At 37.5% G+C, this 16,058-nt stretch overlaps 1 protein-coding gene across 3 annotated transcripts in view; it reads right to left on the bottom strand.

Moving 5' to 3' along the window:
- Nucleotides 1–317: 317 nt before the first annotated feature.
- The window catches only part of rgs14 (regulator of G-protein signaling 14), a 37,902-nt gene continuing 22,161 nt past the window's right edge, over nt 318–16,058 (bottom strand). For all 3 annotated transcript variants that reach the window (XM_002938062.5, XM_031898836.1, XM_004912854.4), the window contains 6 exons: nt 14,767–14,843; nt 13,986–14,115; nt 4,059–4,137; nt 3,094–3,146; nt 2,335–2,701; nt 318–1,635 (listed from right to left, as the gene is read on the bottom strand). In XM_002938062.5, the coding sequence (XP_002938108.3) occupies nt 1,277–1,635; nt 2,335–2,701; nt 3,094–3,146; nt 4,059–4,137; nt 13,986–14,115; nt 14,767–14,843 (1,065 nt within the window). In that variant the 3' untranslated portion in view covers nt 318–1,276. The remainder of the gene's footprint in view (nt 1,636–2,334; nt 2,702–3,093; nt 3,147–4,058; nt 4,138–13,985; nt 14,116–14,766; nt 14,844–16,058) is intronic.

The raw sequence follows: 16,058 nt of genomic DNA, 5'->3' as shown, positions 1-16,058 counted from the left end.
TCATGGTATATCTAGTATAAATAAATTTAAAGCAACTGGACTTGTTTAGTAATCATTGAAAATTCAATTCAATGATTACTAAACAAGTCCAGTTGCTTTAAATTTATTTATACTAGATAAGATACTGTTCTGTTTCCACCACAGTACAAAAAAGTCATTTTGTATGGTATGTGCCTTGATGCTTGAAATTTGGTTTCCCAGAAGTCCCAAAGACACCTGTCTAGGTCCACTGATGTTGAAGCCTGCCAGCTTGAGAGTCATTACATGTTAACCTCATGCAAAAATCTGTAGTGGCAGATTAATAAAGCAAACAACAATAAAAAGAAATAGATTATTTATTTACATTAGACAAGTCTAGCTCTTAATATATATATAACCAGGTTCAGTTCATCACTCCTATTTGTCACCTTGGGCACTGCCTCAAATTAGCAGCATACTATACAACATATGGGATTAGTTTTTACTTTGCTTTATATGAGGACTTGAGAAGTCTGAGGTCTATGAAAATCTCCTGAAGCACCATATGTGATGCATGGGTCTCCAGTTGAACAGTCCTTATCTAGAGCATGTGTATTCGAAAAGCATCTTCTCCTTTGAGTACTTTGGTTCAGGCTTTTTGTTGGATTAGTACACTAGTGATTGAACCATTAGAAAATGTTTACCAACCTACAATTTAGGTTTACTAAATGCTGAGAAACATGAGATGTGATAATGGACATTGATGCCAATAAATTGCTTATTCTCAGAAATCAACAATGATGAAATCAGGGCCAATTGTTCTGGCATTTGTCCATTTGACCCAGGATCTAATAAACCTATTTGCTTCTGTATTTCTCACAGGGGTCTAGTGCAGCATGAAGCGGATTTCTAAAATTTGCTAAAAATTCTTAATATTTGTCACTTTTTCTCACCAGTTTTTTTTTCTCTCCCATTATAAGAATTTTTACTTGCCATAAATAAAATTTGACGTCTTGATCAACTGATGGGAAAGCTATTTTGGCAATTGGTTAAAATGGTTTTTGGAAAAAAAATTGTGTACAAATAAATATGAGAAAAAATATGCTCTTGCAATTCAACTTTTAATAAATGGAAAAAATTAGAAACTCAACCCTTATTTAAACTGCCTGTATATATATGCTGTCTTAGGTATATCTTTATATCCTGCGCACAAGACAAAGTGCTCTGTGTAGTCTTGTTGAATCAGCTCATGCAGACAATAGGTTAGATTTGTGCCTATGATTACAGGATCCAGGATAGACGATTAAACAGTATTGTATTACAATACACTACTTCGCTTCTCCATTGAACTATAATGTGAACAGGTAGAATCCGAAATGATAATCTCTGGTTCCTTTCCATTGTTTACAGTATTTGCCTGTGACTCTTCTAAACATAAGGAGTTTGTGGAACAGTTGTGTTCACAGTAACTTTCAGAAGCTTGTGACAAATCCAGGCAGCCTGGTACTTTGGTAGTAATAACTGCTGATTTGTCAGCACTGGTCATGCAGCAATGATTGCATTCCTTGTCTGTAGGAACCTTCAAAAAATCTGGTAGGACCAAGTCCTCTTTACAGAGCAGTCCTCTCTGGTCATCTGCTCGTGAGCTCTGGACTTTGTTAAGCAGCTCAACCAATCCTGTCAGGGAAAAGTATAACTGTTTAATAGACATATTTTAAATGCCTATCTATTTAATACTATCTGTTGTATCTATTAATTGGCTGTCTATCAGTCTATCGATAAGTATTGTTGTGATAATTTGAGAAACATGCTTGTGGTTGAGATTATATTAAAATAGTTATGTGTCATGCAAAGGAAGATTATGAAATTCACAGTTAGGCCAGGAGTCATAAAAATGCCTTGGAGGGCTATATCTGGCCAACTAGACTCCAGTTGGAGAAATCTGGTTTGTGTGCTAATTATATCAATTAGCCTTTGTAGCTAGAGACTTTAAAGCTGGCCATACACGTGGCGATCCGACGATGTTTCGTACGACCATCGGTCGCACGAAACATCGTCAGATCCGCCACACACCATTCAGGGCTGAATCGGCAGGTAAGGAGGTAGAAACAATAGGATTTCTACCTCCTTCTGCCGATTCAGCTCTGAAGGGAGAATTTTGGTCAGGCGCCTTCTATGGCGCCCGATCAAAATTTTCTAACTTGGCCGATCGGCGAGCCGACCGATTTCAGCAGCTTCCTGCGATATCGGTCGGCTCGCTGACATGCCATACACGCACCGATTATCGTACGAAACGAGGTTTCGTACGATAATATCGGTGCGTGTATGGCCACCTTTAAGGCAGGAATGCAACTGAAGATCGGAGAAATAACATACCTTCAATATCATGTTTATGTAGATGAGGCTTATGCTTCCCATGTGAAGCCTCTGCATGTGGCTTATGTTTCCCATGTGGAGCCTCTGCATGTGGCTTATGTTTCCCATGTGGAGCCTCTGCATGTGGCTTATGCTTCCCATGTGGAGCCTCTGCATGTGGCTTATGCTTCCCATGTGGCACCTCTGCATGTGGCTTATGCTTCCCATGTGGCGTCTCTGCATGTGGCTTATGCTTCCCATGTGGTGCCTCTGCATGACTGTGCTCTGATGATACTTGGTTCACATTCTGAGGTTCTTTTTTTACCCTGTTGTAAGTTTCTGTCATTAATATATCTTTATCTTCTCTGTGTTCCTTTGTGGAGTCTTTCTACAGGGAGATTAAAGATAATTTATTCAATTAATATATTTGTCTGGAAAACTGAAACAAGTTGAAGAATCAATCTTTGAAAACAAATCTACTGGGCAGTATGTAGCCAGTGTATCTCCAGCATCACTCACCCATGGTAGTCTCTTTTAAGAGTGAAGAAAAGGGATGCAGCAGTGGCAAATGCAACCGGGCCTATGGCCCTTACCTCTTTTCTAAACAAGAGGATTTGGCATTAAGGTTAAATGAGCTACCTTTTATGTTGATTCTCAGACTAGAGACCACAAGGTGATTCTTTCAGAACCTTTACAAGAACATAATCTCCTGCTGTCCTTACTTGATTGCTGTTAAATGTACATACTTTAAGCTCTCATGGGGCTTTACTGTTGGCATACCTTTGTGTGATGCTCAGCTGTAGGCCCAACAACTTTCTTAGAGTCACTGAAATCTGCAAGTGAATGGTGCATAGAATGAGTTTTAATGAACTGTATCAATTTGCTTTTAGCATTAAAAGAGCAAAAAACAGATGCACGGGTCTGCAATTACCCTTCCAGACCTTATATACAGTTTTTATTATGGTACCTGGGGGTAGAAAAATTCATAATGAACTTGTTTTTGCAAATACAAAAATACTGAGACAATGGTCTCACCTGCGGGATTTCTACTAGGAAGTTGTTGCTTTTCCTATTGTGGCTAGGAATGCTAACTAGCCACCCACTATTTGGAAGTGACAGGGGGCTTGAGGAAGATCATTCTGGGGGTCCTCCTTAAGATTCCTTAGACCATGGCACAATTTTTTGTAGCTTCAGATACTATACCACAGCGCCCAGAATCGGAATCAGACTCCATTATCTGGCACTTGTACAAACTCTTGTAGCAGACGACTGTCTCTTGAAAATACAGACTTCTTACTGCCCCCAGGCTGTTAAAATGTACCCTCTGTACCATGGCTTTAGAAATTAAGGCAATTGTTGATGTGGGCAAGGAAACAGAAAGTGAATGATAGTGACATTATGATCTCTGCTTTCAGTAGGGTGCATATGCTGTATTCTGAATTGCTGTTACCCGGTGCCTTCTCTTCTGCACTTTGAGTTGTATTGTAGAATTATATAGCTGTACCTTCCAAACAAGCAGTGTATTCTCTTTATGAAAATACAGCTGGGTGATGGGTTAGTACCCTGGTGCAAAATTGACCTATTCATATAAAAAAAACTCTCTGTTTATCCTTTGGACATTTCCATTTATTATCATTTCATTTATTGTCCTATTATATTGTCCCGTGGATTATAGCTGAGCTACATGTTAAAGCAAATAGCAATTATTTTAATGAGAAAATTATTACATAGGACATAGGACTTACTAACAACTTCCAATTCCAGTTTCTGCCCTGCAACCTCATTCACAGAGCTCTTATGATCTAAAGCATGGGACTGTCCAACCTGTACAAACAGAAAATAATCCAGTCAGTGATTAATCTCCAAGATAATTATGAAAAACATAAAATAAGTCTCACAGATATATCCCTGGTATACATAAAACCCATTGGATAATCTCTTGGGTGTTGGCAGAAGAAACAATATAAAGATGATTGATGCAGTTCTATTCCCTTCCCAATAAGCTAGTCAAGAACATTTAAGCATCATCTTCTATTTGCTGATTGTTTCATTATAATAAAAGTCACCAATGGTGCCTGTGTGTGGAGCTAGAAAATTAGCCTTCCATATTTACATATAATGCAGCTCTGACTATGTAGGCTGATCTTCCAACAAAACATCATTGTGACTCTGTCAAGTCAAGTATATCCGTGGCCTATCTGAAGGCTTGTTAGACAAATGTAGTACCTCAGACAGGGCTTAAATTTAAAATGTCCAAATAGCACAATTCTGAGTCTCAGGCCCACAGTCAGAGATGCTCATTCAAACTGAAGCCAGCTTCATCAGTCAGTATTACCTGGTAGCACCCACATGTTAGTACTATACGTGCAATATCCCTTGCTAAGTCTGAAACTGGTAAGTAAAACCAATAGCATATCGCCATGCTCACTCCCAACCTTTAATAACATGCTAACATAATGTAGTTTCTCTAAAGCAGCCTAAAAAACATTGAAATCAGTGTGATCAAGGACTCCCAGAGGCAGGGTACAGTGACATTACCGAAATGAAAGGGACAGAAAAATACATTCATATAATACATATACACTAGGTAGGAAAATCAGGCACTAACATGAGTTTTGTTGTATCTCTTGTATTTAACATGAGGTATTGAGCTGTTTTGCACTCATTAAGCACCATGTCTTTACGTAGGTTAGACATGTGCCATTGAAGATTCCAAAAGAACAAGCACTTTTACATTTTCAATGGCCCCATTTGCATTACCCTTATATGACAGACTCATTTACTGTACAAAACAGCTGCTGGGAGATACGTATGGCTGCTTTAGAGTGGAAGAGAAAAGAAGAAAGAATTTTGAGGCAATACAGCGAATAGATGTAAAGAAAACAACTATTTTAAATTAAATCATAAAAACAGCAATGGGCAAGTATACATGACAATATAAAGGTTTCATTTTATATGGGCAAAATCATTCTGGTTTATATCTGGGCAAAGGAAAACATTGTGAAGGTCTTTGGATTAAATTTGTTGAAAAGACAGTTTGATTTGTCAGTGAAGTGGCAAGGAGAGATAAAAGGGTCCTGCTCATACCAAAGGTCTTAACTTACAATAAATTCTATGTGCAGATAATAACAAGCCTCAGGCATGGGCTAGCAAACTCTTTATTCTGCCGATCTACTGTTTCTGTGAATAATATTATTGCAATGCAGGCTTTCTGTTCCAGTGACCCCTACAAGACCCTGTATCATGCATTTGTTCTATGGCTGTTTCTGTTCATGCACTGTATATGTGTAATACTTGATAATCTAAGCAGAAAGTTTTTCAACTACTTCCGACTAGCTGTTTGATTGTTGTTAAAGAAATGCCTGCTATAGAATTGTTTACAGCTGCAGATATCAAGATTAAATATCTTTAGAGAAATTCACACATTGACTACCGTATATACTCGAGTATAAGCCGATCCGAATATAAGCCGAGGTACCTAATTTTACCTAAGAAAACTGGAAAAACTTATTGACTCGAGTATAAGCCTAGGGAACCCCTCCTAGGGTGGGAAGTGCAGCCGCTACTGCTAAGTTTCAATAATCAAATAACAGATAAATAAATAATAGATAACTTTAGGGAAAGAAAAATGCTACAGCAGCAGACAAAAGCAAGTTTGGGAAGGCTAAGGAAGCTGCCATACTAATTATCAAGTACTTGCCATCCTGCTGTGTGCTTTGTGCTCATCCCATTGGTTCTGGGTGCTGTGTGTGCTCCCATCATTAATGAATCTCCATTACCAAAAATAATTACTTACAAATCCTAAGCAGGCACAGTGCATCATTGGAGCGTTTTTATTTCTAAAGATCTGCCCTTAAAAGTTTTTTTTTATACTTTTTTAGCGGTCTTTTTATGTGCCTTTTTTAGTGAATGTGCGCCCCACTGTGACGCGCCGTGGCTTGATGTGTGTCCCATCGGTTCGGTAATTAGAAGCAGTAATAGAGCGCGTACGTCCCTTAATGGTGCAGCACACGTCGCGCATGATGGCTTTAAAGATCTCGAGTTTTAAACTTTTAGGTCAAGAATTCAAGAACCCAAATAATCTGAAAACCCCTGGATAAGTGCATTATCATATAACTAAAAATGTGCAGTGTATAGTGATTGAGAGCTCACAACTTCATTGTTTTGAGTTTTATGAGTTTGTAGCTGAGTTTAGTGTAGTTGAGTGTGCAATTCATCATAAGGCAATGCAAAAAAGAACAAAAACAAATGTTGGCTCATTCTGGAGCTTCTTTGTTATCATTAATGTATGCAGGTTCTCACAGCTTAATTACTATCCGGTTAAAACCAAGATTTTCGTTACAGACAGAAAATACCTAAGCAGCAATGAGACAGAGCTGACAGGTCGTGAATGCATGTGGCATGAAGCAGTAACATAGTCCGTATGTCCCTTCTGTAACTGCTTCTAAATACCGGAACGATGGGACGTGCATCAAGCCATGGTGCGCCACATTCATTCGCGCCAACAGGTCAGAAGGAAAGTGTATGTCCCTTAATGGTGTAGAGTGCTCACTGCTAGACGTGCGTCGCGCGGTGCACAATGAAGGGACATACGGACTATGTTACTGCTTCATGCCACATGCATTCGCGCCGTGTGTCTGCACAAAGGGAAGGTGGCCCACGGGGGGACGCAGTGCTGACTACCGTAAACACTCGAGTATAAGCCGAGGATTACTTTTTCAGCACATTTTTTGTGCTGAAAAACTCGGCTTATACTCAAGTATATACAGTAAACATAAGGAAGACAATGGTAGCTCAGACACTAGTAGAACAAGATTTCCACCATTGGAAAGTATGGCTATTGGGTTAAGTCCTGAGGGGAGTGGCATTATTATATAGACTTTAAGCCTATATAATAATGGCTTTATTTTAATGTGCTTCCTCATAGCTGCTGTTTTGTTGTTAACGAGCCTAATCAGAGGGGTGAAAGGAAGGGAGCTGCAAGCAATTTAATCACCTGTTTGGACCTATACTAACAGAAAGATCACATACAGCGATGATTGCCTTTCTATTTGGTATTTATCTATAGGTTATTTTGCATTTGTAGATACTTTCATTTTTATTATTATTAATAATCTTTATCAAATAGGGCATATGCATATGGTTCTGGGGTTTATAGTTTTATTTTATAGTTTCATGGGCACCTTTATATTTTCTTGTGGGAAAATTATGTGATAACTAGTAAGAATAACTATGCCCTAGCTCCCATTTTTCATGTTGGAATGGTGATGTCCACATTTCATTCATAAAGGACTACATTCACAGACCTACATTATTTGAATCCCCACTATACAGGCACTAGGTTATAAGAACAGAGGAAACAATGTGAAATGAAAGAATTTCTTTTCTCTTTATTTCACCTTAAGCTATTTTGAATGGTTGCTGGCATGGAGACTAGTATTAGCGAGTGGCTTGGCAAGCTTTCCAAAGAAATTATTGGTTAAACCGGATAACCAGTTGGAGCTCTATTGCACTGATGTCAATGGGAAATGACCTGATATTAGTCCCATGGGTTCTGATAACCCTTAAATATGTTTTCTTGTAATAACATAGTGTTATACAGTGTTTGTAATAAAGCTGTTACCTGTTGTATATCTTCTCTATCTTGCTTTGGTTTAAGAGTTCAGGGAGAGGAGTGGGATTGTGGTTGTATTAAAAGGGATTAGCAAAAAAAGAGCAGCGTGTGTGTGGGCTGCCTTAATATTTAAAAATGGATTAACAAAAAAGATTTATATTGAAAAAATAGTAATAGATAGAGACTCTCTCACATAACAAACCTCAGTCCAGGTCACAGGCGAAGCCATGTAAAGCAAGTAAAAATGAAAAAATAGCTTTTACTAGGACATATGAGTCCCAACACACCTTGTGCCCAAGAGGGCACTTACTCATAGGCTGATGAGTGCCATTTGGGCACAAACCATCAAAATGGGAAGTGTACTTTAGTCATAAGGGAGTCTTTCTTAGGTTTTTAATATTCTTGATTCTTTTACACATACATATTATACTTGCTTATTTCTTGCAGTTAGGGTTTAGCCATTACAGGCATAGGACCCATTATCGAGAAACCTGTTATCCAGAAAGCTGTGAATTACAGGAAGCTCATCTTCCACAGACTCTGTAATTATAAAACAGAACGTTGTATTTGATGCCAACTAAGGTATAATTGATCCAATCCAATTAAAACACCAAAATAAGCATTTCTTGCTCTGCTTAGGATTTATTAATGAGATATTTTCACTACGGAATGTGAGCTGCTAATCACTAAATCGCAGAAAATAATCATTTAAACAAACCTTGAAATAATGACCGCTTCAAAGCAATTATGAGTGCCAAATAAACCAAACGATCCTTTCAATAGCAATACAGAGTGAATGACCTTGAGTTGCATCTGGAAACATTTTCTTTTGAATACAGCTAAGTTTTTCCTTTTATTCCACTTCATTGGCCACAGCATCTGCTTTTTCTGGCATATTTTTAGCTATTTATACATAATGATAGATAAGGCATTCATAATGAGCTCAGGTGCTGGTGCTAAGTTTTAGGTTAGAAGCTTCCCTGACGTTAATATTCCTTCCTGAAGTTAATATTACAGAATGGCATCTACTTGAAGGGAGCACTTTGGTGCTAAAAGGTGTACACCAGCATATGGTGTTACCCTTATTGTAGTTATTTCTACCTTGTTAGTCCAAGTTGTAATGAGTATGTTTGCCTTTTACTGCCTCCCCCCAAAAAAATTACACCTTCCTCTCCTGATTGATATGATACATATATTACAGTGCAGAAGTAACATATATATTGTAATTTCCCCAGAGCCTCCCACTGTGCTATGGTGTCAGAAACTGACCTCTGTGGCTGAGACCTTCTGCTGTTAAATGTCTGTGATATCAAATGAGGCATAAACCGTAATATTGCTGCTTCACTCGGCTGGGCTTATGTATGTCATGGGAGTAATAAACCACAGTCTCAGTCATAGCAATCACCTGTCCCGGACTAATATTCACATCTGTTTACATCTGTTTACTAAAGTACAACAATTCTAGCCACAATTTATGACAAGAAAATGCATGGTTATGTGTGGTAATAATTATGCAAGCACGCATGCTTACAGAAATTTTTTTTTTAACTTTTGTGTGGCGGCAAGCAGATTTTCTGTCAATAACTGGCCAATTGCTTGTTCCAAACCTTATTAATATAAATGAGTGCAATGCAAATCCAAGGTAGTCATTGAGTAAAAGGTAGTTTTGTAGCTTTTATTTTTCCTGTCAACTCTGGTGTAAACATCACTACCCAGCATTGAGTTTCTCTAGGGGCTTATAGAGCATGCTCAATAGATGGCCAGCACTCTTCATGTTAGGTTATATAACCAATATGGAAATGCTGGACAAGACTCCATAAAGGTATTAAGATTCAGGGGACATATCTGGCATCAGGTGGGCTTAGCAGCCACAAACATAAGCCCTGTTTCTTTGGCAAGACTCTTAAGGTATGTCAATATGTCACATTTATGTTCTTGAAACTATAAATTTGTGTGATGCCTATATTTTTTTGTAACAAGTTAAACATATCTGTGTACTTTATATGACATAGAATAATAATACTGTAAACTGCTCCTCCTGTATTATAAAAAGCTACAGTATTTCAGTATCTTCTCCAATCTGATGCATTAATGTTATTTCTGCATTGTGTAAATTCTCTGGCCTGAAAAAATGACTTTGTTTTTTTTTAAAACAGTCTCAAACAAAATCAATTTCACGTAATATTAATGTTCCGTTGCCCACATGTCAAGGCAGAGAAATGTCTTTCACAGCAGTCAGCGGGACATTGCTATATATAAGGCACACAGTTCCTGGAAATATGTGTTTCGCATGCACAGACAGCACCTCGAGGCATCAACACTAGAATAAAGAGAAATTAAGGCAGCCCATGAAACCCTCTTGTCTTTAAGGGCATGCACATTTAAATGACAAAGGGAAAAATTGCAATGCCATACTGATGAATCTCTAAATCTATTGCTATTTTAACATGAGTTGCAAAGTATAAATATCTCTATGCAGTACATCAAGAGAGGTAAAGGACACTGCTGAAATCCTAAAGATCTAAAGATAAAGATGACAGCCCTGTGGTTTTCATGTACATCACCAACTTGGTGTTATTATCTGATGAATCAAACCTTGGAACTATTCCGGAAAGCCTTTAATCACATGTATAAAAGTTAAAGGTGGCTCTGTCCTTCATGGGTCCTTCCAAAGCAACCTGTAGGTACCGTAGGTGGATCAAGGCATCCATAAAATCCCAGTATGATCCCCTGTGTGTACATATGACGGAGAGGTAATCATTTGGGCTAAGGAAAGTCCAAAAATGATGAAAGGTAACTCCACATTTTGCAGGATTTGAAATTGGAGCCCTAACTGAATCAAATGATTTTAAACTCCGGGCAGCTGACAATGAGTGACAATGTTATTTACAGGTAAACGATTTATTATAGATTTATCTGGAATGTTCAGGACCTGGGGTTTTCCAGATCAATGATCTTTCCTTAATTTGGATCTCCATAAGTCTACTCCAATAAGGATCCATTATATCATATTTGGCATCAAATACAAGGTACTGTTTTATTATCTACTGCTAAATTCTATTTTTTCTCTACACTGACTATTTTTATGTAAGGAGTGGGGGGGGCTACTTTTATGTGTGGAATGTATTGGGCCATTCCATGCTGTATGTTTTAAAGAAACCCAAAGTCAACCCAAAATATATTTTTTTTGCCTAATAAAAGAAAACATTTAAGTAACTTTGCAATATACATTCATTACAAATTTGAAATGTTTTTGAGTTATGTGTATATATAACTGCTATTAAAAGCAGTGTCTGCCTGTTCTTTCTATTCTCTGCCCTGGTGGCCCTTGCAGTTGAAACAATGTAACACAAGGCAACAGACTGACAGACCTGCCTTGCTGGAGGAGACTGACCTTTGCAACATTGTTAAAAAAGTAACCCCCCCCAGCACCCCCCAGTCCGACCCTGCAACCAGGAGATCAGCAAATGCTGCTTTCTATAGCAATAACATTTACATTTAAAGCATTACAAATGTTTAATAAATTCATATTGGAAAGTTGCTTAGTATTATGTTTTCTTTTATTAGGCAAATTTTTTCAAGGAAGTTGACACTTTAATGTGGCAAGTGAACTTTCATGAAAATTGTACTCTGAAAATTGTGCTCTGAGTTATTACTGGTCTATATAAAGTGTCCATTTGAAGACATTAATTTCTTTCTTTTAAAGTTGTTTTGACTTTGAAACCGCAGACGCCCACCTTATCCATTAGAGCTGGTACCTGTGATTCTTCCTAGCTGCGCTTGATTGCTAATTGGCCACAACGTGATTATATAATACAGTTCCGCTTACACCAGCCACAGCTAAACAATAAAACCTTCCATTTCAAGCAACATTAAATTTGGATTTTTCTTATCTGCCGTGAAACAGTGAAAGCCACCCATGTGATTTCTGTATGAATAGCAGATGTGTATAACCATTGTTATTTACTTTTTGAATGTATCCTTAAATACCCTTGGCGCCCATGTCAAATTCCATTTTAATGAGCGTAATGCAAAAATGTTCAGTGGTCAAAATCTTTGCATTCAAGTGCATAAAATCCAATGTACTGAAACAATAACCTCCCTTTCAGATTGTACGATCAGCATTAACTGCCCTGAAAGGCATTATTTTACTTGATACACAGATAATTATGTTGGCAGGAGAGTAATTATCGCTGTAGGAAACAAACCAAAGCAGCGGAATCATAATTTAATTTTTTTTGTTCAGTCCCTAAAAGGGAAACGAAAGCTGTTTATTTTGGTTAGTGGTTGTTTTGCTTTGAAATATTCCATTATAGCTGTTTGTGCTGCAATTTGTTGACCTTTTTTGGGAAATGTGGCAGATTTTATAAGCAAACTGAAAAGCCATCTCACACGAATAGGTGTTTATTTTTGGATCAATAGATGCGCACAATGAAAATGAGAATTCGGCACCTAAATTCAAGGACTGACTCAGTTTTACCTTTTGTTGTTTGTTACTTGTTTCAGATAACTGAATAAGTCTCCTGTACACTGAATTGTAAGCTCTTCAGGGCAAAAACCACTAGTAAATTCCAGTTTGTCATACTTTGTATATGGTTATAGTCCTTATGTTTATGGTTTGTAGAGTTACATATCACTATTAGACACCTATAAAAACATACTGCATTGTGTATTAGTTATTAGATGCATGCAATCATTTAGAAGAAACTTGTCTAATGCAACTTAGCTGCTGAGCAACCCTACAACATTACAGCATTATTATAGGCATTTATTATAAGATATTACAGGGAGCACCATCTATGGTCTTGGTGATGGTAAACATTGTACATTAGCACATATACATGAATAGTAAATACCTACAAGTATTTCTGTTTGTGATTTAATAAGTGCTGCATGGCATCTCACTACCATATTCCACACCCCCCATGTCCTAGTCTGCACTAATCCAGACCCTCTAATGTAAGTATGGTTTCAAACAGGCCTGTGATTTGAATATACATTTCCAGTTTTGATCACAGAAAGTCCTTACCACTAAAATTTGCATATACACATAGATACATGGATACATAGTTTCCTATAGGTCCATGCTGATAGCTTTTTGATGCCAAAATAAACTTAGTCTATCTTATTTAGTGTCACTTTCAGATACTTGATTGAAATGAAACCTGGGCTGTATCCACTTATATGTACTGACATTTCATTAAATGCCCTTCAGCGGGATATAATCAATTTGGCATGCTAAATTAAACATCATCATGATAAGGCTCTGTTTGCTACCATAAATTGTGATTTTTTTTTCAATTTGATAACACTGTAACTGGATTTACTGAGCAATTTGAATTTACATTAAGTATTTTTTGTAGTTTTCAAGATTTGAGCAGTTTTACCATGGCTAATATAATAAAGTTGAAAGAGCAGCTCTTCTGTTCAGCTGTCAGAAAATTAAGTTACTGAGCAGAGAAAAGTCTTCTGATGTTTTTATGGTCAGTTCTAAACAGAAAAACATTAGAACATTCTTCTGTACTCAGAACCTTAGTTTTCTGATAGCTGGCTGGCCCAACACCTGCCAATGATCACCCCAGATCTGTATTTATTGCCTGAAAATGTGCACAGCAGCCCTCCCATCAATAGAATTTCTGTTTTTTTTCTAATGTTTTAATGTGATATTATAGTATGCCTGAAAAACACTTAAAAATGAAAACTGATATACCGGTATGCTATTTACATAGGTATTTAATTCACAGTCAAATAATATCGGGGCCTGGCGTTTTCCAGATAGAGCTTTCTGTAATTTGGATCACCATACCCTAAGTCTACTAAAAAATAATTTAAACATTAAATAAACCGACTAGAATAGTTTTGATTTCAATAGTTGGGATGAAGTACAAGGGACTTTGTATTATTACAGAGAAAAAGGAAATCTTTTTCAAAAAGTTGAATCACTTTATTAAAATGGAGCTTTCTGGTTTCCAGATAACGGATCCTATACCTGTATTAGCAGTGCTACAGGCTGCATCACAAGAAAGGAAGTACAACCAATGAACATTTCTACACCAACCTTAGTGAGTACAATGTGCTGATGATTCTCCAGTCCATATTTCTTTAGTATTGGGAGTAGGGCCTCTCCAATGGTCTTAGTGGGTTTTGACACAATTCGAACACTTTTATTTATTGGGTTCATCTGTAAACTGCAAGCACAGAGTAAAGGATTAAGAATTATGATTCCCCGATAAATACTTTCACTTTCTCATAGCCTTGCAAATTAAATTAGAGTTTACCAAGCTATAGGCCTGTCCAATTTATGAGATAAACCTAAAGCAGGGGATACAATATGGAGAATGGCTGGAGATATCTTAGGGTAAGATTTGCACTTAATCCTGATTTGTGCTGGAAATCCAGCCTGAAAACCTATAATGGTTTGATCTGCTGTTGACATCTATTTACTGACTTAAAATTTAGAAAGGTGACTGTTGCAACAGTATATTATTTCATATCTTAAAGGGTGTTTGGACATAGGAAAATCTAAAACAACTGGTAGAAATAACCAGTTTGTGCTATAATATTAACAACTTATTTTAGTGACAATAAACATAAATGGGTAATTCTCTTTAAGTTGTAGTATACTGCAGAATGTCATACTTTTAGAAACTTTTCAGTTGGTTTTAATTTTTTGTAGTTTTTAAATGATTTACCTTGCCTCTTTCAAACTTTCATATGGGGGTCACTGACCCCAGCAACCAATAAACAATTGCTCTGTGAGGCTGCTATTCTCTAATATATATATTTAAAATGTGGAACTATGAAATCATCATTTAGCATAATCATTAGGAGGAACTCACTCAAAGCTTATCCTGTTTTCCAGCCTCACTTCCTGTTCTGTTAGTACCAAACACTCCTGATCCAGGGCTAAAGGCTTCTGTAGGGACAAGAGACAGAAAATATAAAGGGAGGAAGGGGGGAATACGATTAGGCTTTACAATATTAAAGTCATTAATCTGTTATGGCTACTGCAGAACATACTGTAGGTAATATAATCACAGAGCTGACCTTGCTATAGGGCATATTCTGTAAAAGAACTTGTTTCATCTAAAATCCCTAGTGATCCGTCTACTATTGCCCTTTATATATGGTGGGTTTGAGGGTTGACAGATTAATGAAAAAACAAGGACCATTGGGAGGTATGATCTCCCCTTCATTCTGCCAGCAGGGTTTAGTAATGCAGAGGCAAAAGCAACCGATGATGAATAATGGAAAGTCTCCTGTAGGAAGCAGCCCAATATTAACCTGTCCAAACAAAAAGTCACTCTCCTTCTCTAAGGAGGAATGAAAGCAAATAACCCTACAGCTGGATCTTTAGATCCACCTCCATTTCCCTGGTAGGGTCATAAATCTGAAATACACCACACTTACTAAAAGGCAGTAGCATGGATCCTTGGTGCTCATGCCATGATCGCCCCAGTCCAGCCTTCATATTAGCAGCTATATGGTGGGTGTTGGTGAAAGAAAAGACTTAACAGCAACCTTTCTCACACAGCAGTCTCTTCCTCTCCCTGCAGCATTCTATTTAGAGCAATTGGTCTCACACAAGTCTTTACTATTCATAGCAGTCTCTCTCACATACTGTATATGTATAACATGCTCTCTCATACTTACACAGGGATCTCTGTTACTCAGAACAAAAGATCCCCCCTCTTTCTCACACAAATATTACCAGCAGCTTCCACCTGCTTCTTCTCCACACATGTATCCCATTTTACCTCTGAGTGGGCCACCCACCCGTTTGACTCTTAAGTACAATTTCATGTGTACAGTGAGTGAGACCTCCTTTCAGATCTCTGGTCTCCTAACCATCATTCCCAATTTCCCTAACTACAGACAACTATGGGCAGAGTATGGTGAAGATGCCAGACAGGTTAATGTAGAAAGAATTGTTATGAAACAAGCGTCTCCTCTATTCTCATAATATGGCAAGCTATTTTTAATTTTTTCCCTTTAAACTGGCCTTACAGGGAGTATTGTAAATTGTAGTTCACCAGTATTTGTAGTGGATCTCTATTATTGTGTGAAAATTAAAAGGAATACTAGAATGATGTCATTGGATGTGCCAACAGTGCCATCTTGTGGTCTCATC

The sequence above is a fragment of the Xenopus tropicalis genome, chromosome 3 (genome assembly GCF_000004195.4).
Source record: "Xenopus tropicalis strain Nigerian chromosome 3, UCB_Xtro_10.0, whole genome shotgun sequence".
In the NCBI taxonomy this organism is placed as follows: domain Eukaryota; kingdom Metazoa; phylum Chordata; class Amphibia; order Anura; family Pipidae; genus Xenopus; species Xenopus tropicalis.
This window is presented reverse-complemented; position numbering and strand designations above follow the sequence as displayed.